The following is a 21567-nucleotide window of genomic DNA, read 5'->3' on the forward strand; positions in this document are numbered from 1 at the left end:
AGTAACTGGTTTCTGAGAATCAGGATCCAGGCAGAACAGGAAACACAAATCAGGGAACCAGGACGGACCTGCAGCACAGGTGGTAACCACAGTTGCATTTCCAGTCAAGAGCAAGGTGGTAATACCTAAAAGCCAATTAAGAATGACACTGTGGTACTCCCATTCTAAAGTGGGGGTGAGCATAGAACACTTGAGCACATGCAACAAATCAGTACCTACGTCAAACTGACGTATAATAAGTACAACTAATGTGTATGCCCTCTTAAGGACGCAATTTACTGTAAATTAGCATTCCTTAATCATTTGTAAACCACCCACTTCGGATTTTGTATGTGGTATGTTTCTAAATACGAATTCCATTTCCTGAATTGCTGGTTCAGCTTTTCAGCCACGAAATAATGTTTTTCTTCTCTTTTAATAATTCTGTCATTTTGTGTTCTTTTCTATAACGGTTCTTTCAATTGCAGTTCAGTAAAATACTCATTTGCATTTACTAAGAGTTTACGTGGCCTGAAACAGAAAAGAAACAAATTAGGTGGTCGTCTCGGTTTCCTGGAGTGTCCAGAGGGGCGGTTCTTTGATCTTCGAGTCCAACGGGCGCCGGGCCCGCCCGTCGGTCCGGGCGGAACCACCCCCACCACACATCCTCCGGGAAGGCGGCAATGAAAACGCCTTGGGCCCGGAGTACGGCTTGGGAAAATCGGTGCAGATTCGGGGCCGCCCGTTGGGGATTCCCAAGGTTGTGCAGCCCAAAGGGCCTCGTCGGAATTTCTGAGGCGATGGGGTAAACCGACCCTTGGCGACACCCGGCCGCACTCGAACGTCCTAGGTCGTCGAGCCCCGCCCTCACCCTGGGCGAGCTCCGAAATTTAACCCCGGTTCGGTTTTGCCTGTTTTACCACTATTTGAAGAGGGGGACTCAGCTTCCCTCTGACCCTAGCCCAAGTACTGGGGTTTGCGCCGGACGGAGACCACGCCCCAGGGCGGCCAGGCCAGGGGTGATGGGTGACGGGCGGTGCCTCCAGGGCCCCGGTGGGTGACTGTGGCTGGGAACTACGGGCTTTCTCGCCCCGGCGCCCCCTGGCGGACCCACCAGCAGGTTGAAGGTGTCCGGCCAGTGCTGAGCACCAAGAGCCTCAGCCTTCAGCCAACCCCCCGCCCCCGCGGCCTAAGTAAGTGAATCGCTCAGGGTCCTTGGAAAGAAGTGACCTTGATCTTCCCACCCACTATCCCAGTTTCTCAGAGGCAGTCAACACTTCCCACCAAACCACTCCCAAAAGAAACACTAAGCATGTAAGTGGGACAATAAAAATTTAAAAATAATTTTAAAATAGAACAGCTTAGAGATAGAAACTAAATTATTTCCAATTCCTACTGTGCCCCAAACAAGGTTCACAAAAGGGCTGTCCTCCCAACAATTTTCTGAATTCTATATATTCAGCATTAAATTCCATGATAAAGTTGGAAATCCATTCACCATTTGTAATACATATTGATGCATTTAATAAAATTGCATGGGCCGTATCTTTTGCATTTCTGTATCCTAGTATTAAGTACAGTGCCTACCACAGGCCAGGTTCTCAATACTTGAATAAATGACACAAAAATAGCCAGGACCAGCAAGTTTTTTCTGGGTGGGCTTCATAGAATCTCTGTACTTGCTGGAATCACCATGAAATCCATGGTCTTCAGCTTTGCATTTTCAGCAACATAGTTATATTGAGTTATCCTCAGGTGAGCAGTGAGACCCTTGGGAGCGGATTCATGGTAGGGTGGCTTTGTAATGTGTCACCTTGGTGAGGCTATGTTTCCCGGAACTCTCTTCCAGTAAGACGGGCCACAAGAGACATTTTGCTTGATAACCGGAGGGCGGAAGTGAAGCAGCAGCATATTGTTTTTACACTTGGAAGGTTGGTGCTGGGGCACCAGGCGTTGTTGCAGTTCACACATTGCCATGTATCTGCTAGATCACCTCGTTGGTGTGGGCAGTAGTCAGGCCTGCAGCTGCTCCACCTTCCCCAGGATCATCCTTTCAGCTTCTCTAATTCCTGGGCCAGATGCATATTTAACTCTGTGAGGAAGGGCACCAGCTTCTTCTGCAGGACACCCACATCATCGAAGCTGGAGGTGGTGAGAGACTGACATGGGTTCCAGGCCATCCTCGTGGGTTCCAGCTCGTGCTCGTGGGCTCCACTGTGTCCTCGGTCTCCCACACTTTACATCCATCTTCCCTTCCCGAGTGCCTGCCCTGCAGACTTCAAGCTCCAGCATTAGATGCAAAGACAACAGCCTTACAGAGACTGTTTAACCAGCTCCCACAATGGCATGCGGTCAGATCCCTATAATAAATCCCTTAAAATACATATATACATAATCTTTATCTTAGTGGTTCTGCTCCTCTGATTGTACCCTAACATAAATGGTCAGCAGAAGCTTAACTCATGAGTCTAAATGTCAATCAAATAAATTTCATATAGATCATTGTCAAAATTACCAGAATACTGGGGTTGGGTGGTTGGTTCCTGGGGGAAACAAAGCAGTATCAGTCTATCCAGTCTTGACTAGGGCTGAACTAGTTAGGATGGAATAAAGGAAGGGGTGGGGAAGGTGGCAGAGGCTGGACTGTATGAGACAGAACTGGGAAATGGCTAATCCATGTCTGAATTACTTAAAGCTGCAGGGCTGGGACTAGGGTAAGGCAAGGGAGGCACACAGGATACAAAGTTTAAGGAGGCACTCACTCAGTCCTGGCCCTGTAAAGCTGGCTAACAAATTACAGGTCTAATCTTTTTGGCACTTTATGGATGAAGAATTGGGAGAGAGTGAGGTAGGGCTGAGCCAAGACTGGCTCTTGGGCAGGACTCGAAGCAGGAATTCAGCCTCCTAGAACACATTCAGGCTGAGGGCAGGAGCCAAGCACAAAGGTGATCACAGGGCAGGAGATGCACGTTGTCAGGAAAGATGAGCCAGGCTGGCAGCTTTAGTTACAAAGACTGCTCTGGCTGAAGAGGGGGAGTCAGGGTAACAAGCAAAATGGACAGCAGCCAGTGGGGAGATATATCCTGTAGGGTTTGAGGAATCCTATGCAGCACCTGGGGTCTGCAGGAAACCCAGTTTCTGTATGAACAGATGCTCTGACAAGGTGACCCCATCTACATTGAGCCTTGGCACTCCCTAAACCATGCTAGAGACAGGAATATAAGGGATTTATTATAGTAATTATAGTAATCTGTGTTTTCAAGGTCACCGAAAACTCCTGTTAGTGCATACAGGATTACAGGTTACAGTTTAATGGAATAAAGACCAAGGGCTTTAAAAGCTGGGTTTGAGTCTAGGCTCTACTAACACCAGCTGTTCGACATTGGACAAATTAATGAGTCTCAGTTTTCCCATCCACATAAACGGACAAAATCAATGTCTTCCCAAAAAGATTATTTTAAGGATTAAATAAACTGGGTCCACAGAGGAACACACCAAATAGCAGTTCCTTTCCTTATTTATTCAATTACATTTTCAATTGCTATCTCCCTGAGGAAGTATGTAGAGACACTGCCAGGTCTCATCCAGAAGCCACTTACAATTACTCATGAACATGGCTTGTTTAGGTTGTTTTGTGGTGGCTTTAATTATATTACCTTTCTCCAACCCAGCTCCCCCACCCTTAAAATCCAACTTCTTATACTCAGGCTCTTGGGGAGGAGAAGATGCACCAACTTTCTACTCTTTCTCTTCCTTTCCCGCTTACTTCTTCTAGAAGCTCAAAGTACTCTTAGGCCTGCTCTTCTGGTTTGGTAGTAGGTTTTTCCTCCTAGGGTTGATTCACACACAAGCCCTGGCAACCAATCTAGGGTCCAGCCCCTAGTAGATCAGTGTTGTCTCTCATAAAGCCAGTCTGCAAATATCACCTTGAATCCTACAGTCTGTAGAAGCCTCCAGTCTACTGCTTTCTAGCTCCAGGTTTTTTAAGGTCTTTGGACCTAGGGAAAAGGGAGCAGGTCTGTATGTTGAATGAGGTTTGCTATGTGCGCAATGGAGCATTACAAAACCATTTCCTACTATTCTGTGTCCTCCATCCACTTCCCCTTAATTATCCTTTATCTTTTTTTATATCTTCTAAAAACTACCATTATAGACAGCTTGTACATAGTCAGATTATAAGCTCCCTGAAGGTAGGTATCCTGTGTCTCCCGAAGGGTAAGCTTTGCAGGGCTCATTGTCCTCAATGCTGTGCACCCAACAGGAACTCAATCAATACTTCTGTAACTGGCCAAGTATAGATGAAAGGGTTTCTAGCCTGGTGGGCTGGTTTGTAGGAGCAAAGGAATCCAAGTGCTTAGGCCAATAGTTTACATCGCCAGTGTCTGGGGCTCTATGCAGGGTCTGTCAATATTCTGCAGGAGCCAGCATTCCTCTGTCCTCCCAACCACCCTAGTCCTTACAGGCATCTACCCTTTGTTCTATGCCAGGACTACAGGGACAGTTCTGCAAGGCATCTGAAGTTAATAACCTCAATAGGCTCAGGAAAGGCTCAAGAGATCCAGCCCAAGCCCTTCCACAGAGGCCGCTCCAGGAAGTGCAGGGCAACCAGAGATCACACAACTACGTGTGAACCCAGCTCACAAACCCAGCTCGGAACCCAGATTTCCTGCCCATACCACTGCCCAGGCAAGCCCAGCAGCATTTCTCTGATACACATTGCTCAATGTCAGGCAACAACCCACCCAGAGGTCTCCTGGAGACTCTAAAGGCCTTCAAGACCCAAATGATTATTCTCTGAATAAGAATTTATATATTAAAGCTGACCCCTATAGAAATTCCTTAGGAAAATAGGGACCAGACTCCCTATCTTTTTCTTTCAAATCTCATGATAGAGTACCAAGTCTTTCCCCTACCCCCAAAGGAGAGTCCTAACCTGGAATGCTATTGGGCTGGATCTCAGGAGAAATCTCTAGGGTCCTACACACATGCCCCTCATTAATTGTGATCAGCATAGTGGGTATGGGCCTTTACCTCCCACCACACCATGCCAAACTGCCGGCTATACTTTCAAAACTCAGGGCCCACATCTGGCCAACACCCACTCCTTCCCCACCCCTCACTGTGTGGGGCACACCTTGGCAACCAGACTGCTGTATCTCGGAAGCGGGTTCCACCCAGGCTGAAAATCTCCGTGATCTAGAGAAGAATTAACACCATAGGTCAATGTGGTTCTTGGGGCTACAGCAGGGTCAGGGCAGGGTGGGGCATCCCCAGCACTGACCACGGGTGTGCCAGCCCCTCCTGCCTCTTCCTCTGGGGCCAATTTGGAGGCAGAATCATCCTTGTTCTCCTCCTTGTCCTCCTCAGGGTCAGGTGGCTCTTGCTTCACAGAAGGCAGGCCTGGGTCTACTGCCTGGGAGAAGTAGGAAACAGGCAACCATTAGAAGGGCAGAGTTCACCTGAGGAAAGTCTCTATCAGCCAACCCCTCACTGTGCTGACAAATCCTACTTCCATCACATTTCAACACAGAAAGTCCATCTCTCTGCCTATAAAGCTTTCCCATTCCCATTCCTCACTGACCTCCGTTTTTCTGTTAGCTGGATAGCAAAGCGGGCAAAGCTAGTTGCCTGTGGGAGGTAGGGTGTCTGTTAGACAGGCGGGGTAATTCTGCAGAAACGTCGCAATCAGCACATCTATTGCTCTGCTCAAGAGAACCATCATGGCTCATCATCACTCTGCTTACAGACCACTCCGCTACGGCACCAACAGAACATCCATCACTGCCCCCACCTTGCTAGGGCAGCCAGGCACCAATACGGGAGAAGTCAGGACAGCTGTGCCTGGTGTCCACTCGTCCTGGGTATCCGCCTTCTCTTGCTTCACCTGGGGTAAGGCCACAACCCAACTCAGGCCAGAGCACTGGGCCTCCTGCGTGAGGGAGGATTGCAGCAGACTTGGTCTCAGCTCCCTGGCATGCGGCTGGGTGAGGCTGGGAAGGCAGGACAGTGTGGGGCCCTCACCTGCAACAGGGCTTCTGTGGAAGCTGCAACAGGGCCCGGCACCTGCACAGGACTGCTTGCGCCTTCCCGTAAAAACACAAGGTCAGTGCCAGGCGGGGGCAGCACAAAGCCACCACCTGCTTCCTGCTTCGTTGGAGCCTGGGTATGGTCTGGTTGGGCTGTGCGTGTAGCCAAGGTGGGCTTCAAGGTAGGGCCAAGATGGTGCCGTCGGGCAGAGCTGGGCCTCTTTCGACGACGGTAAGGTGGGGGCGATCCTGCCCCATCCTCAGACTCTGACCAGACACTGGGCAGCAGCCGCTTCTATGGGGAAAGATAGGGTGCTATGGCTACCTGGTGTCCTGACCAATCACATCCACCCTGCCCGGCTCCACATGCCTGCTAATCTCCCATCAGTCCCAGCACGGAATCTGCTTACATATGAGCCCTTCATCATTGAGCCTGCTAGTCTCCTATTAGCAACACCAATGCCACCTAGACTCATTAAGCCAAGAACAATGTCTGTTAATCCTCAACCAAAGCTACTGCCCCACCCACCCACCTACCAAGCCTGCCCACCACTTCCAGGCACTGGGGCGCCTGGCCCAACCTATCCCGTCCACCTGACCCTTCCTGCCCCACCCACCATGGCAAACTGCAGGCATTGGCGCCAACGACACTTCTGGCGCTTCTGGTTGCTGCCCCCGAATTTGGGCTTGTCGCAGCAGAAGTCGCAGCGGCCACAGTCCATCCGCCGTAGGCAGGCTGCACAGGCCCCGCACTTGCGGTTCTGCCGGCGGTTCGTGTAGGGCTGCTGGGGTGGGGGGAATGGGTGGTGCTGTCAACTAGGACTAGGAGAGGCCATCCTCAACGCCTATTCCAGTGCTGGTCCTGGTGCTCCTCTAGCCCCATAAGACGGAGCTACTTGCATACTAGTCTCAGCCTCCTGACTCCCCACTAGTCACTCCTCAGCATTCGCTAGTTCAACATTGGCCACTATCACTGTGCCAGCTGGCCGTCGATACCATTAGGACTGTGGCTGCTCCACTACAGTATCCACTGCTGTATTTCCTAGGCCACCACTAGCTACCAAGAAAATGTCTCTGACCCCCATTTCCAGCAACATTTTGATAACTCTCTATTAGCTCCCATCACTGTGCCTACTCTGTCGCTCATCCTAGGTGAACCCCAGTCACTGTGCTAGCTGCTCCTCTGTCAATCCCCACATCAGCTACCAGAGTGTTGGTATATGCGACATGAAGCACTGTCATGCACCTGCTGACCCCGTATTAGTCCTCCATTATCTACTCATCCCATCCTAGGACCCATTATTGTGCCTTGCTGTTCCCCAATAGGCTCATTCCAGCATCTGCTTCTTTGAAGTTAACCAAGCGTCCTGAGAGTCTAGGCTTATCCAGGTAGGGTGGGGCCACTCACTAGCTCGTCCTCGTCTACACAGTAATAGATGAACTCGGCAGGTGGCGAGGGGGCCAGGGCTCTGGGGTGCTGTAGAGGCAAATGGGGTGGGGTCAGGGCAGGTACTGGGTAAGGTCAGGGTTGTGCCTTCCCTCCACCCACTGGGGCCTCACCGGCTCTGTGGGCTCTGGGGACTGTGATGCGGGTGGTGGAGGCAGTGGCTGGGCTCCGGGGCGCCGCCTGGCAGCCATCTTGGAGTCACAGCCTCCCTTGCGGCGGGCATGTTTACCCTGGGAAAGATCAGAAAGGGTGGTTTCAGCTTGGTGGCACCAGGCAGACACAGAAACTCCCCACACCCTAAGTGCAGAAAGCATGCATGGGACAGGCAGACAGAGGGTGGCGTGAGGCACTCACAGTTGGGGGAGCCACAGCCAGGGGAGTGCGTCGCTGACATCTCTGATGACGGCGACGCAGGCGGTGAGCAAGGTGCTGGCAGACAGAGGCAGGTAGGCGGGGCCAGAAAGGCGAGCATAGGGTTAGGCAGAAAAGAAAGACATGAGGTAGGCAAGGCCAGGTTGAAAGGAAGCAGAGGCAGCGACGATTTTAACAGCAGAATGAGCTCTGCTCCCTCCGGCCCAACTCACCCGTAGGCAACGTCGCTGGACACATTTCCACTGGCGCCTGAGACCAGGGCGGGGAGGGCGAAGGCAGATGGGGCAATGGCCACAATCCTCTTGGGTCTGACAGCCCCGGCATACTCCACACCCTCGGCTCTGTTGGCGGGGGGCAGGTGGGAGGAGAGGCATGAAGCATGGGGCCAAGCCCATGGGGGCCAGGGGCTGAGGTGAGCCTTGGGCTCTTTCCACTTGCCCAACTCACCCTTTCCACAATCCGGAGGCAGCGTCTCCGTTCACACTTGCAGAACAGCCCCGATGCCACATCATGGGGCAGCTGCAGGAGGCAGGTGGAGCAGGCCCCACAGTCTTCTGTTACCTGGCAGGCTGCACACTCCCCACAGCCCACACGCTGCCAGGAATGGTAGGGACGAGATCACGGGCCTGCTCCAGAAGCACTGGTCCTCCCATGTCTACTGACCCTACATCAGCTGGCATCACCATGAATTTTAGTCCCCCATTAGCCTCATCACCGTATCTGAGAAGGTCTGGTTAGTCACCATCACTGAGGCCATTAGTATGTCTACTGGTCCCCTGTTAACTTCATCACTGTGTCTACTGATGCACTAATGGTAATGGGGATTAATTACCCCATTAATTCCCATTATTGTGTCTGCTGACCTATGGAGAGCACCCTATAAAATGACTCTTCATCCTGTGGACCCATCATCATCCCTTCAGACTCTACCAGCTCCATCACATCCTGCTCCCACTGCAGAGTTGTGAAGAGGAAGCAGGTTGTGCTTACCTTAAACATTCTCTGTTCCCGGTTGAAGGCAATTCTCTGTGCTGTGGGGAGGAAGAGGGAAGAAGAAAAGTGGAAAGGAAGCAACAGACATCTGACTTCCCTCACTGCCTGTGCCCTGACTTCCACTATTCAACCTCTACCTATGCCTGCTATCTCCAATATCCAACCTCCAACCATGCCAGTAGCCTCTGTCCTGACATCCACATTCAACCCCCAGCCTAGCATGACACTGAACCTGCTCCAGCTCCTATCTCCCGATGCCCCATCCTCTGGAGGCCACTCACCTCGACAGTCTTTGCACAACGTTTTGAGCCGCTGCCTTTGGGTGCCATCCCCTGAGAAGCTGATTCCACAGTTCTCACAGCACCTGGGATGGGAAAGGCAGGTGTGGGGCTCCAAGAGCACCCTCAATCACAACCCTCACCCATCTGGCTCACCTTAGACCAACACTCACCCAGGAGCAGGGAATGAAGCTGGGGCTGTGTCAGTGTCAGCCTTGGTCTCATCCCTCGGGGCCTCCTTCCTGACCTCACCACTCTGGGGTCCAACCTGACGTTTCCGAGTCTTGGCTGGCCTTGAAGGCTTCTTTCGCTTCTTGCTGGCAACCGCCACGGGATGGGCCTGGAAAGTAAGGGAAGGAGGAATATGGGTCAGTGGTTGGGTGTTGGGTGGCACATCCACCCCTACCTAGGTATCTCATGTTGTGAAGTACCTTGGGGGCTGGATAGCACAAGATGCCTTGTTTGAAGTCGAAGAGGGTGAGATCACACGCAGGGCCCAGGTATCGAGTCAGCTCAACTTTGCTTCGGATCCTGTCTCCTGTGGGGCTAGGGATGGGCCATGATGGGTTAGCACCCAGGTGGAGCCAATGCCATTTCACTCATACAACCTTTTGACAGGGCTGGCAGGATACAGGAGGCAGCCTGGAATTGGCTTGTGAGCCCTGCCCAGCCCCACCTCAACTAACCTTGAAAACATAAAAAAATTAATATAAATACCAACACATATAGAAACATTAGAAACAATATAAATGTAAACAGATGAACATATTTACAACATATAATACTAGTAATACTGGAACTATTTCATGTAAGTAAAAATAAACACAAATAGGAACACAAATATATTATATTTGTGTTATATATATATAAAACACAAATATATTTGTGTTATATATATATATAACACAAATATAACATATAAATGTTAGCATTATGTACCAAGTATATAATCAAGTAAAGAAAACACAAATATGTTTTAAAAACATATAAACAAATGCAACTACATACAAATTAAAGTATAAGTAATTGATTTTGGGACCCCCATGGGTTTCTTGCATTTTTGTATGCCCTGCAAGAGAGACAACGATTGTCCTTTTTGATAAACTATCTTTCCAAGGATGTTTGTAAAGCAAACAACCTTGGAAGATAAGAGATAGGGTCTCCTTCCATAGAAGGAAGGGAAAGTATACTTTTTCCAAAGGGAAAGCATACTTACTGTCTTAATATTATTCAAAAAAACCTGATTCTCTAAGCTCACGGTTCTTTTCCTATAATAATACAACCCTCTTCACGTCATGCTGTAGGAATTGGGATTCAGAAACTGGCACAAAAATAGTAATACAGTAATTCCCCCTCTCGTGCAGGGGATACATCCCAAGTTCCCCAGTGGATGCCTGAAACCGTGGATAGTACCAAACCCTAATGTAATATGTACTGTGTTTTTTCTATCTGATAACTGAGATGGTTACTGTGTGACTAACAGGCAGGTTGTGTCTAGAACATGGATATGGATATGGATATGGACAAAGAGATGATTCACCTCTTGAGCAGGACTGAGCGGGATGGTGTGAGATTTCATCACGCTACTCAAAACGACACACAATTCAAAACTAATGAATTGTTTATTTCTAAAATTTTCCATTTAATATTTTTGGATGGTGGTTGACTGTAGGTAACTAAAGCTGTGGAAAATGAAATTGCAGATAAGGGGGAGACTACTGTATTCTGGATCCTGCAACTGTTGTAATAAACTGTCTTTGATCTGTAACCCAGGAGTCTTACCCCTCCTACCAGCATCTACAAAATTCTGACAAATTCACTATTATCTTGTCCTAAGAATGAAATCTCAGGTTCTTTACAGTTCTTGACAACTGCACTTTTAAGTTTTGAAAGTTTTATACAAGTACATAAATATGTGAATAAATTATAACTAAATATAAACAAAAAGTAATTTGTAATTTGATATTTACCTGGAAAGATAGCAGCTTAGATTTAAAAAATCAGAAAGAATATAGAAACTTAATAATGTTTCTTAAACACATGTAAATGCTTATAAACATCTATGTTGACTCTCATTAGTTATGGTAGTTACGTTCTACAAAGCTGTCATGAACATTGAATACAAAACCATTGCTCCTAGAAGAAATACAGGGTTAGGTTCCTGAGAGCATCTGAACTTTTGTTTTGTGTGTGTTTCTGTTTAAACACACATTACTTAATACATTTTTTTTTACAAATGATTATTTGCATGGTCTTTGAATGACTCAAACCAGGGGATTTGGAGGCCGTATGTGTTCTGTAAGGTTTTTTGCCAATATTCTTGTTTAACGAGCCAATCTCATTGACATTGAAAACCACTCTTCCACACAACCCCTTTCCTGTACAACACTTAACAGGTATTTTTAAAATTCTTCGGAAGACTCCTGATCAGCAGAACCTGCATTGCATGCAGGTTTAACATGTTTCATGCCATGTCGCCTTTTGAAATGTGCAAGTCAGCCAGCACTAGCTGATATAACCTTAATATTTTCCTAACCCAGGGTAACATGACTTTGGCTTTCCTCAACAATGCTGTCAACTATGCTTTATTGATCGTCATTTCATGAACCCACCAATGTAGCTGCTTTCTCATCTCTTACATAGCTTCAAGACTATAAATGCTTTCTGTACTTTCTGAAGCAGCTTTGTGCACATATTGGCAAATTTCCTTCTTTTTCTGGTTGTACCATAATTCTGATGCATAACATTGAACTTACAGCCAACAGCATTGTAACTCAGATAACCAGCAAAGTTTATCTGCCTTGTATTTTCTCCATAAAGCACGACATAGTCTTCTCACACTCAGAACACTAAACAGCACCTCAGCACTATGCTTGGGGACCATTTTAAAAAGCAAAATCACCAAAAAGTACAAAAATTAGAAAAATGTGACACTAAACACACCACGAAAAGGACACCTGTTTACAGTATTAAAGCTGAAAAGGGCTCCTTCAGCCTCAGCTAGAAATACATGCATTGAGTGACAGTTTTTCACTGCTCTGTACATGTTCTTGAATAATCACAAATGCACTGTGAGTAGTGACTTTTAAGTTACAAATACATTTTATTAAGTAGGTGAAATTGCAAACATAAAATCCGCTAATAAGGATTAACTGTATGTGCATAATTTAAACTTCATCCATAAATTTAACCACACCATTTGATTTTACCAGAATCAGGCTCTACCCCACTCCTGACTCTGCCCACTACCCACCCAGTACCTCTGGTAATAGGTGTCTGAGCGTCCACAGGTGGCCCCTGACTTGCGAAAGACTTCGCGGCGCTTCCAGCCAGGGCCCAGGGCCGGGCAGTCCAGCCAGTCCTCAGCCATGGAGGCCACAGGAAGCAGCAGTAGCCTGAAAGGGGGTGGAAGGGATGAGGGAAACTGAGGCTCTAGGAAGGGACAAAACTGTGCCCCAGGCCACACAAATCACTGGTATCCATTAGTGCTTGCCCAAGCCCTAGGACCTGCCACAGGCAACCAGCCCATATATGGAAAAGAAACCCCTCATATTCTCACCCCATTCTTTCCTATTCTGGGCCTAGGATATCATCATTCCTCAACCCAAGGATCCCTGTTTCTTATTCTCAGTGTCCTAATCCCCTACTCCTCTCTGTTCTCAGACTGACAACCCATCATTTCTCCTCACTGCCAATCCAGAAACTTTTCATCCTTCCCCCTCATTCCTCCCTGTCACTGACCTAAGGGCCTCTATCCCTCTATTTTATCACCCCAAAACCCCCATAGTCCCCATCCTCAGTCCCAAAGGGCCCCATTTCTCTTGCCCTCACTACTTGACTTCAGTAGTCTCTCATTCCCCACTTCCTTGACCCAGGAGTTCCTAATTTCCCTCCTTCAGTGTTTTAACCACTCCATTCCTTCTCTGCCTGATGTCCTCTTATCCTGCTACCTCAGTGTTACAACCTCGACTTCCTCTGCGAGACACAACTGCTCCAACCCATAGCCTGAACAGCCCCTCATCTTTTCCATTCCTCACACTGGAAGCCTCCCATGCCTCCCCTTCCTCAGCCCAAGACCTCCCCACTTATTTTTCTTCTCCTTCAATGTTCTGACCCACAATTTCTCCCTAGTCTGAGCTCCCAAACCTTCCTCTACAGCCAAAAAGTTCCCCACTTCTCCTCCTTACTGTTCTCATCCTCCATTCCTCCCTTACCATCCAGAGAGACCCTAATTTCTCCCCTCAGCATTCCGAACCCTCCTCCATTCTCTCTGTTCTTGTCCCGGGATCATGCCATCCCTAACTGTCACCATTCTGATCCCCTACTGCTCCTCGTCCTCTATATGGGGCCTCCTATTCCTCCCTTTCAGCATTCCAAAGCCTCTATTTCTCCTGTCATCAGCCTGAGGGCCCCTCATTTCTCCCTCTCAGAGTTCTGAAACCCCATTTCTCTCTCAACTTCAGATGCCCCGATGTCTCCCTTTAGCGTTCTGATCTCCACCATTCCTCTCCGTCCTCGTCCCAGGATCCCGACACTCCTACCTGTCAGAGTTCAGAGCTGCATTCCTTCCCGTCCTCAGCCTAAATCCCCCCATTTCTCCTCGTCAGTATTCCGACGCCGCCATTCCTCCCCCTTATCGGCCTGAGGGCCCTTCATTCCTCCCCGTCAGCGTTCTGAGCCACAATTCCTTCCCATCCTCCGCCTGAGCGCTCTCCACGTCCAGCCCCAAGGCTGTCTCACCAGTTTGGCACCAGGCCGGTATCTTCCGCCACTCTAGGCCCGTGGACCCATGGCGAGGGTCCCTCCTGCACCTCCCGCCTCGCCCTCCTCCCCTTCCTCCTCCTCCGCGGCCGCCTCCTCTGAAGCGGTAGCTGTCGCCTCCGCGGCTGTTCGTTGCTCCCGGAACCGGAAGTCCGCTGCCTGCCTCTCGGGCTCCGCCTCTGGCTAAGCACCTGCGCACTATTGCCTCGACGTCGCGTGCCCTTAATAGGGAGGCTCCCGCGCCTACGGGCCGGCGCTCCGCAGCGGTGCGCGCGCCCCCCTGCCGAGAGCCAGTTGCATCTGCGTGCTGACGTTCAACGACAGCTAACCCCTTCGAGGGACTGGCAGTTGCGGCTCTCCTCGCTGCCCATCTAGCTGGCGCATGCGCTTTCCAGCCTCAACCTGAAGGGAAGTGGTCGGGGAGGGCTTGCGCCTGCGCCCTCCCTTCCCTCCCGCGGTCTCCACAGCGGATACCGAACGCGGCAAGGAAGCTGCTTCGCGCCTGCGCACTCCCTGGCCCTGCCGGCGCTCTCCTCTCCCACCTCTCGCTGGGGTCTATCCTGTGTTCGCGGGTCCCTCCGAACATCAACCCCAGGGGGGGTCGTGTCCCGCTCCCTCCTCCCCGCCGAACAGCTGTGGGAGCGCGCGGGGCGGGGAAAGGGGCGGTGCCACACCGCAGGTAAACTGAGGCACGCGGGAGGGCGCGCCCCTGCAGGAGGCGGATCCCCAACGTGGGGCTTGTGGGGAAAAGGCGGGGCCTGGCGTCCACAGCGGACGACAGCTCTGGGTGGGAGACAGGAGCATGCGTGGGCGGTGTCACCACACTGAAGGCGCGCTGCGTAGACCCTCTGCCCGTGGGAGGCTGGGAATGTGGGTCCCTGGGCTCTCCCGGGGTGCAGGCGCCCCCCATCTTATCCAGAAGTCTGGAACAGTTGCAACCGCAGCAATGTGGAGACAGCTTCCTTGGTTTCTTCAAAATTTTATTAACAAAACCCAGGGAGAGGAGGCAAGGATGAGTGGACTCCGCAGCCCCACCAGGCACTGAACATGTCGACGGGGACAGTCCCTCTGATAAAGGCAGATGGGCGGTCAACCGGTGGATGGGCACAGGGAGAACCGGAGAAACAGATGAGTGGAGGAACGGACACACGGGCACCGGGCGGCTCCCCCATCTGGAATGCAGGGTGTAAGGGGTCCGGGCCAGGAGGCTCAGCGGTCGGCACTGGAGCGCAGGTCGGTAGTGAGGGGATCGTGCTGGATCGTCTGGTGCAGCATCAGGGCCAGCAATCCCGCGCGGTTTGTCATGGCTGTGCGCACATTGCGCTCCTGCTCAAACAGCTCGTCCAGCTTGTACCACTGCCAAGGGAGCGGCAGGAGTCCTAAGCAGGAACACCTGCAGCCCCGCCTGCCCTCGGCCACGTCCGACATGGAAACCTACCACATGCAGCACGGAAACCGCACAGAAACCTACCACACGCACGCGCTCCAAATCCACTTCCGCACGCCGCAGCTTCTCCCAGCAGTAATGGCGATTGCACTGGCGCTTGGGCAGGCGGCAGAAGTCACCCGTGAGCTCAAAGACATCACGTACAAGGGGGCACCCGCATACCTCGTCAGCTGGCACCTGCAAGGAGGCCAGGGGGGGGGGATGAATAGCGGTGATAAGGGAGAATAGGAATGGGGGCTCAAGGAGGGAGAAGGAAAAGAATGGAGGGTTCAGGGAACGGTGAGGAGGCAAGGAAAAGGAGGAATGGAGGGTGAAGCAGCAGGGAAGCTGAGAGGAAAAAGTGAAGGAAAAGTGAGGTGAGGAAGGAAGGGATGAATGTGGGACAGCGAGGCAGGGAGGAGGGGCAAAATGGGAGGAGCTGAGGGAAAACCTTACTTTGGGGTCCCGTGAGTGCTCGGGGCACAGCACCTGGAGCCGCTTACAGTATGTTTTGCTCTGAGGATTATACACATCACAGAAGAGTCGTGTGGCCCTGGGGATTTGGAGTAGAGAGGGTAGTAGAGGGAGGGAAGGGAGGTCCAACTGTCCTGGCTGGTGCCCGTATCCTGCCCCAGCTCCACACACATCCCACTTCTGACCCCCGCCTTAACCCCCCACCTCTCACTCTGCGTGGCACCCTCACTTACCCTTCAATGCGTGTGGGGTACATGGACCCAAAGGACGTCTGGCTCTCATACTGGAGGGATGAGCACAAATGGAGGGAACTGTGGATGTGCGCTGCATGCCCTCCCAAGACACCACCCAGACAACAAATCTGTCCCCCACTGGCCCACTGATGTTCCCACATGGTCCGCCCCCTCAGTCTGACACCCCAACCTTGGCGTAGCAGCGCTCCATGTGGCGCAAGGCAACACGTGGGTTGATGGGGTGCCCACAGGAAACACAGAAGATCTGCAGGTCTGTGTCATCACTGTCACCCTCGTTGCTCTGCATGGAATGGAAGGAACAATAAGGCTGGGAAGGACAAAGTACCGGCCCTGCTCTGCTGCGCCCCTGCTTGCTCACCTCCTCATCCTCGCGCACAGCCTGCTGCTTGGCACGTAGAATGATGGCCTCAAGCTCATGGAATCGGCGTTCCATTTCCTGAAGGCGAGTGCGGGCACTCTGCTGCTCTCGGCGAATGCGTTCGAGCAGCTTCTTGCCGTGCTCTTCAGCAATGCAAGGGCTCTGCTGCCACTGCTGGATGCGCTGGGGGAGGATCTCGTAGATGCGGCTGCAGGGAAGGTAGCAAGCAACAGAATGAGTGAGGTGATCAGTAAGTGAGAATGGCAAAATAGACGCAAATGGCAAAAGGAGAAGTAAATAGGTGACTGGCGGAATGGTGGCTGGATGGACACACGGGCAGGTGGGTGGGTGGGTGGGTAGGTGAATGGGTGAGTGGGTAGTGGCTGTTTGGTGACTGGTGGATAGCTGATTGACTGGTAGATATACAGAAGGCTGTGGTCAGGCCCTACCATGCACTTCCTGACTCCCTTGAACCCCTCAGGAATGACTCACTTGGCTGCCAGCTTCATGCCACAGTCATCTGAGCAATACTTGGAGCTGGGCTGGGCGGGGCGCACACAGCCGGGCCCCAGGCACTGGGGCAGTGACGCAGGGTCCTTGGCATCAGCCCTCTCTGGGTGTTTCCATTTATCCTTGTGCTTCTGCTTCTGCCGATGCCGCTTGTATCGCTCCTCCTTCTGTTGAGCAAGACAAGTCAGGTCAGGGTGGAGTCAAAGTCAGCCCCAGACCCCAGACCCTTGCTCCATTCTAGCCCTTTCTGGCTCTTGCCCCATTCAGCCTCTGACCTCTGCCTCTCCCTCAACCCCACCCTCTGCCTTTCCACATCCATTTTACCCTCTCCATCACCTTCTTCTCAGACTTCTTCTCCCGACGCTTCACATGCTTCACTTTCACTGCCCTCTTCCGCAGCGCGGGGTCCAGGAATGGGGACTCTTCTGTGTCGCTCATCCAGGGCTGCAAGCAGGGCATGCACTGACCCACCTGCCCCACTCGTGACAACCCCACCACCTACTCATGTCCCATATCAGCCTTCCATACCCTCTGTCTCCTCATTAGGGATACTCTCTGCTTCTGTAACCTCCACCCTTCCACCAGTGGATGCTCCTGTCTGCTCACCAGGCCATGGTCATCAAAGGCCCCTGCACAGAAGTCCTGATACAGGTCAGGATCCAGAGGTAGGTCCTCATCTGAGAGTGGCTCAGGTGTGGCTGTAGCCTCAGGAGGCTCCTTGACTGTTGATGACGCCACTGCCCCCTCATCTTCACGGATGCGCCCTAACTTCTGTGATGGCTGTGGCTGCTGTTGGGTGGGCAGTGGCCGGCGGGGCCTTGGCAGGGACTCTGAGGGCGTCACTGGTGAGAGCTGCAGGGCAGAATCTCAGGACTGGCCCTGACCGCCCTGCCCGCATGCCCTGCCCCACCCTGGGGGGCTGGACTCACCGAGGAAGGGAAGTACTTGTACGATTCCTGTGCCGGCAGGAGGAAGGCCCAGGTCAGCCCCAGGTGGATGGAGGGCGGCCTTGCCCTAGCCCTACCCACCTGGCCTGGCCTTACCTCCCCAGACACACCTCCCCGCTACCCCTCATTGCCAGGAATGCTCAGCTCTGCCTGATCTGTACCGACATGCATGACCACATGAAAACACCTGGCCCCACTCTGTCTACCCAGGGTTGGTGGGGGTGTTCTGCCAGCCCAGCATACCAGGTCATGCCCCATTCATCTGGACATGACAGGCCCCTTCCCACCTGTCAGGATACAGTCAGGCCCAATCCCACCTGGTTTATCCATGCCTAGACTTAACTAACCATGCATGGACCCACCAGCTCTCCCACACCTGACCCTACCCAGCTCTGTCCATGCTCACCCGGGCCCGCAGCTGGCACTGGCGCAGCCGGCACTTCTGCCGGATCTTGTTGGGGCCCCCAAACTTCTTCATGTCCCGACAGAAATCACAGTGACCACAGTCCTCAGTGCGCCGACATGCCTCACACTCACCACACATGCGGGCTGACCGTTTGATCTGCTGCTGCTGCTGCTGGTGATGCTGCAGGAGGGGGCCCAGAACAGAAATCATGGACCCAGGCAGGGCTGAAACGGAACCACTTTACACATCCATTCACTTTATGCAGCCACTCACCTGGCTGGGTGTGGCCACCAAGGGCTGCGGAGAGGATTTGTGGGGCGAAGCAGAGCCCCGAGCAAGCATGGCCCCAACCCCTGTCCCTGACCCTGCCCGGCGCTGCAGGTCTGGATCAGGGACAGGCCTCTTGCGCCCTCCACCCTCATCCCGGGGCTCACTGCTGTCCCGCTCATTGCCATCCCGCTCCCGTGACTTCTTGTGCCGATAGCGAATCTCTAGCTTGGGGTCTTTCTCTGTGGGGCAGAGAGTAGGGCCAAAGTGAGTGAGCACTGGATGGCTTGAATGGTCCCAAAACCTCTTTCTTCCTCTTCGCTCCCTTACTGACCCACCCACCTACTCTGCACCCCTGTCCAGGGCAGAGCTGCCTCTTCCCGTGGGATATTCTATTACTCACAATGGAGCCCCATTCCAGTTCACCACAGACGTGTATCACTAATCCCCATAACGCCCCCTTGTGGCTCCTCCTCCTCCCTTGAAGCCCCACCTGCCTTCCCTGTCCATCCATGGCCCTCACCTCTGCACTCCCGACAGTACCACTCCCGGATGGCCTTGGCCATCTTCTCAGTGATCCGGATGCAGTCCCCATGGAACCACTCATTGCAGTTGTCACACCCGCTGCAAAGGATGGGGCAGGCGATGGAGATGTGAGGGGCGCGGCCTCACCCCACCCTGCCAGTGTCAGCCCCGCCCATCTCTCCCGCGCTCACATCATGAAGCAGTTGATGTCCGGTTTGCGGCAGATGCAGTAGATGGGCGCATTCTCCCCATTCTCCGACTTGCTGTCCTCCCCGGCATCTGGAGGCTCTGGGTCTGAACCATCTCCCTCCTGCAGGACACCCCCATTACGGATCCTTAAACAACCCCCACCGTGGCGGCAAATCCCCCCATTACAACTCCACCATGGTCAGCAGGGATCCCCACTCTGCCTGCAGATTTCACATCGGGGCCCCCAAAAAACCTCTCCATCACAGTCCCCACTGACCCCCATCCCTTCCTCTGACATCCTATTACTCTGCTCCATACTTCCCATCACGCACCCACCGACACCCGCTCCCTGCGTCCACACTCGCTAATGGGTCATGGCGACCCTCCATCGTGGCGCCTCACAGACCCCGCGTAACTCACTGCGGACTTCCCATCGCGGTTCTCCACGCACCCCTCCCTGTTTATCTCATAGACCCACCTGGCACCCGCACCCACCCCCAGTCGCGGCTGTCCACGGATACCCGGACACGGACTCCTCGTCACGGCTCACTACAGACCACCCAATGTGACTCCTTACAACCCGCTTATCCCTCTGCCCTAAGAACCCCCGATCATGGTTTCCCACGGAACTGCCACACGGAGTCCCCACTAAACTTCTATTAAGGAGCCCCCCACCGTGGCTCACCATAGAACTCCCAGATGGTTCATCATTCTGCCCATAGACTCCCGCCGTTCAGTCCACAGACTCCGGTTATGGCTCACCACAGACCCCTGAGTCGGCCGACAGACCCCACTGTTGCCAACCGACCGACCTCCACCGCCGAACCCCTCCCTGGACCCGCTACTTACCATATCTCCGCTCCCGGCGCACTCCCTCACGACCCCCGCCAGCGACCCGCGAACCTGCACAGACCACTCGGCGGCGTCCCAGGCGGTTGCAAAGGCGCCCACAACTACTTCCGCTTCTAGTCACGCCTCCCAGGCAGCGTACTCCTATTGCGCAGGCCCCGTGCGTCGTCTCCGCTGCAAACCAGTAGGTGGCCGGCCTAGAGCCCCCAAGACCACTCAGGCGCCGCCATCTTGCTTATCGTATCCGTATGGTGGCCGAATCCATATGTTCGCCGGGAACATGGCCGCGCTCATATGTGGCTTTCCCGAGGGCGCCGCCACCTTGTCAGTAGAGTCCGTACGGCGGCTGCTTGTACGGCCTCGACGTACAGGCAACATGGCTGCACCTACTGCGTGACTTCCTCATAGATGCCGTCATCTTGGAATCCGATTCCGTACGTGGGTCGAATTCCGTACGTTCCTAGGCGACACATGGCGGCGACCTAATTGCGGATTCTTCACGGGCGCCGCCATCTTGGTGGTTGATTCCGTACATTGGCCGTTTGTCAGGCAGAGAGGTTCACAGGTAAAGTGACCGCTTCCGAAGCACGACCTGGATCAAGTTGTATTCATTCCTCCATTCAGTCTCTTTCCCCTTCCACATGTATTAATGGGGCGTCGGCAGGCTGTGTGCCTTGCGGGGCGGAGGAAACCAGTTCCTCTGTCGTCTCCGACTTCACCTGCCACCACTCTTTCCGGCTTTTACTCCTCCCACTTGTCATTCTTCTGCCAGGCCTGGCACGGTTCGGCTTCTATTTATTTTATTTTTATTTAAAAACAATTCTTAAACTAATATCAAATCTTATTTTAGTTCTATAAGCTGCACAATAAGCCTAAACACAGTTTACTTATCCATTTATTTATTGTTTAGCATTTAGAACATTTTCAAATATTATTCTAAATAAAGTTGCAACGAACATTCTTAAACATAGATCTGTATGCTCATCCCTGATTATTTCTTGTGAAATGTGATATACAAATTTACAAATATACAAATGTGATATACCAGGTGTAACTCTGGTTAACAGCTGTAAGATGGAGCCTGGAAGCCAGGCTTTATTTATTTATCTATTTATTTTATTTATTATTTATTATGTATTTATTTATTTATTTTTATTTATTTACTTTTTTTTTGAGACGGAGTTTCGCTCTTGTTGCCCAGGCTGGAGTGCAATGGCGCGATCTCAGCTCACTGCAACCTCCGCCTCCCGGGTTCAAGCGATTATCCTGCCTCAGCCTTCCGAGTAGCTGGGATTACAAGCATGCACCACCATGCCCGTCTAATTTTTTTTGTATGTTTAGTAGAGATGGGGTTTCACCGTGTTGGCCAGGATGGTCTGGATCTCCCGACCTCAGGTGATCCGCCCGCCTCGGCCTCCCAAAGTGCCGGGATTACAGGCGTGAACCACCGCGTGCCCGGCCCGCCTGGAAGCCATTCTATGGACTCCCTGCAAACTTGCAAAAAGG

At 52.2% G+C, this 21567-nt stretch overlaps 2 protein-coding genes across 62 annotated transcripts; both read right to left on the reverse strand.

The window, feature by feature from the left end:
- Nucleotides 1-1294: 1294 nt before the first annotated feature.
- Nucleotides 1295-14285, reverse strand: MBD1 (methyl-CpG binding domain protein 1). Of its 50 annotated transcripts, none has more exons than XM_063795675.1 (18): nt 13836-14285; nt 12356-12490; nt 9527-9641; nt 9269-9435; nt 9099-9181; nt 8815-8855; nt 8272-8418; nt 8037-8165; nt 7807-7881; nt 7566-7682; nt 7414-7482; nt 6623-6790; nt 6001-6300; nt 5771-5863; nt 5261-5392; nt 5114-5175; nt 3906-3977; nt 1295-2248 (listed from the first exon to the last, which is right to left on the reverse strand). In XM_063795675.1, exons 2-17 carry the CDS (start codon nt 12463-12465, stop codon nt 3938-3940), a joined length of 1848 nt encoding a protein of 615 aa, XP_063651745.1. In that variant the 5' UTR covers nt 12466-12490; nt 13836-14285; the 3' UTR covers nt 1295-2248; nt 3906-3937. The 50 variants fall into 50 exon arrangements, with proteins under 50 accessions (XP_063651745.1, XP_063651744.1, XP_063651742.1 ...); XM_063795674.1 differs by having other exon boundaries at nt 1295-2255; XM_063795672.1 differs by having other exon boundaries at nt 5771-5908; nt 13836-14176.
- Nucleotides 14286-14819: 534 nt separating this feature from the next.
- Nucleotides 14820-20817, reverse strand: CXXC1 (CXXC finger protein 1). 12 transcript variants are annotated; one of them, XM_054671935.2, is made up of 16 exons: nt 20062-20817; nt 19898-19983; nt 19215-19333; nt 19022-19122; nt 18505-18740; nt 18232-18411; nt 17808-17834; nt 17485-17730; nt 17215-17322; nt 16861-17045; nt 16369-16576; nt 16180-16290; nt 15990-16039; nt 15739-15835; nt 15328-15480; nt 14820-15212 (listed from the first exon to the last, which is right to left on the reverse strand). In XM_054671935.2, exons 2-16 carry the CDS (start codon nt 19898-19900, stop codon nt 15066-15068), a joined length of 1971 nt encoding a protein of 656 aa, XP_054527910.1. In that variant the 5' UTR covers nt 19901-19983; nt 20062-20817; the 3' UTR covers nt 14820-15065. The 12 variants fall into 12 exon arrangements, with proteins under 12 accessions (XP_054527910.1, XP_054527909.1, XP_009432292.1 ...); XM_054671934.2 differs by having other exon boundaries at nt 17203-17322; XM_009434017.5 differs by lacking the exon at nt 19898-19983.
- Nucleotides 20818-21567: the final 750 nt, after the last annotated feature.

Source organism: Pan troglodytes, chromosome 17 (assembly GCF_028858775.2).
Source record: "Pan troglodytes isolate AG18354 chromosome 17, NHGRI_mPanTro3-v2.0_pri, whole genome shotgun sequence".
Lineage (NCBI taxonomy): Eukaryota > Metazoa > Chordata > Mammalia > Primates > Hominidae > Pan > Pan troglodytes.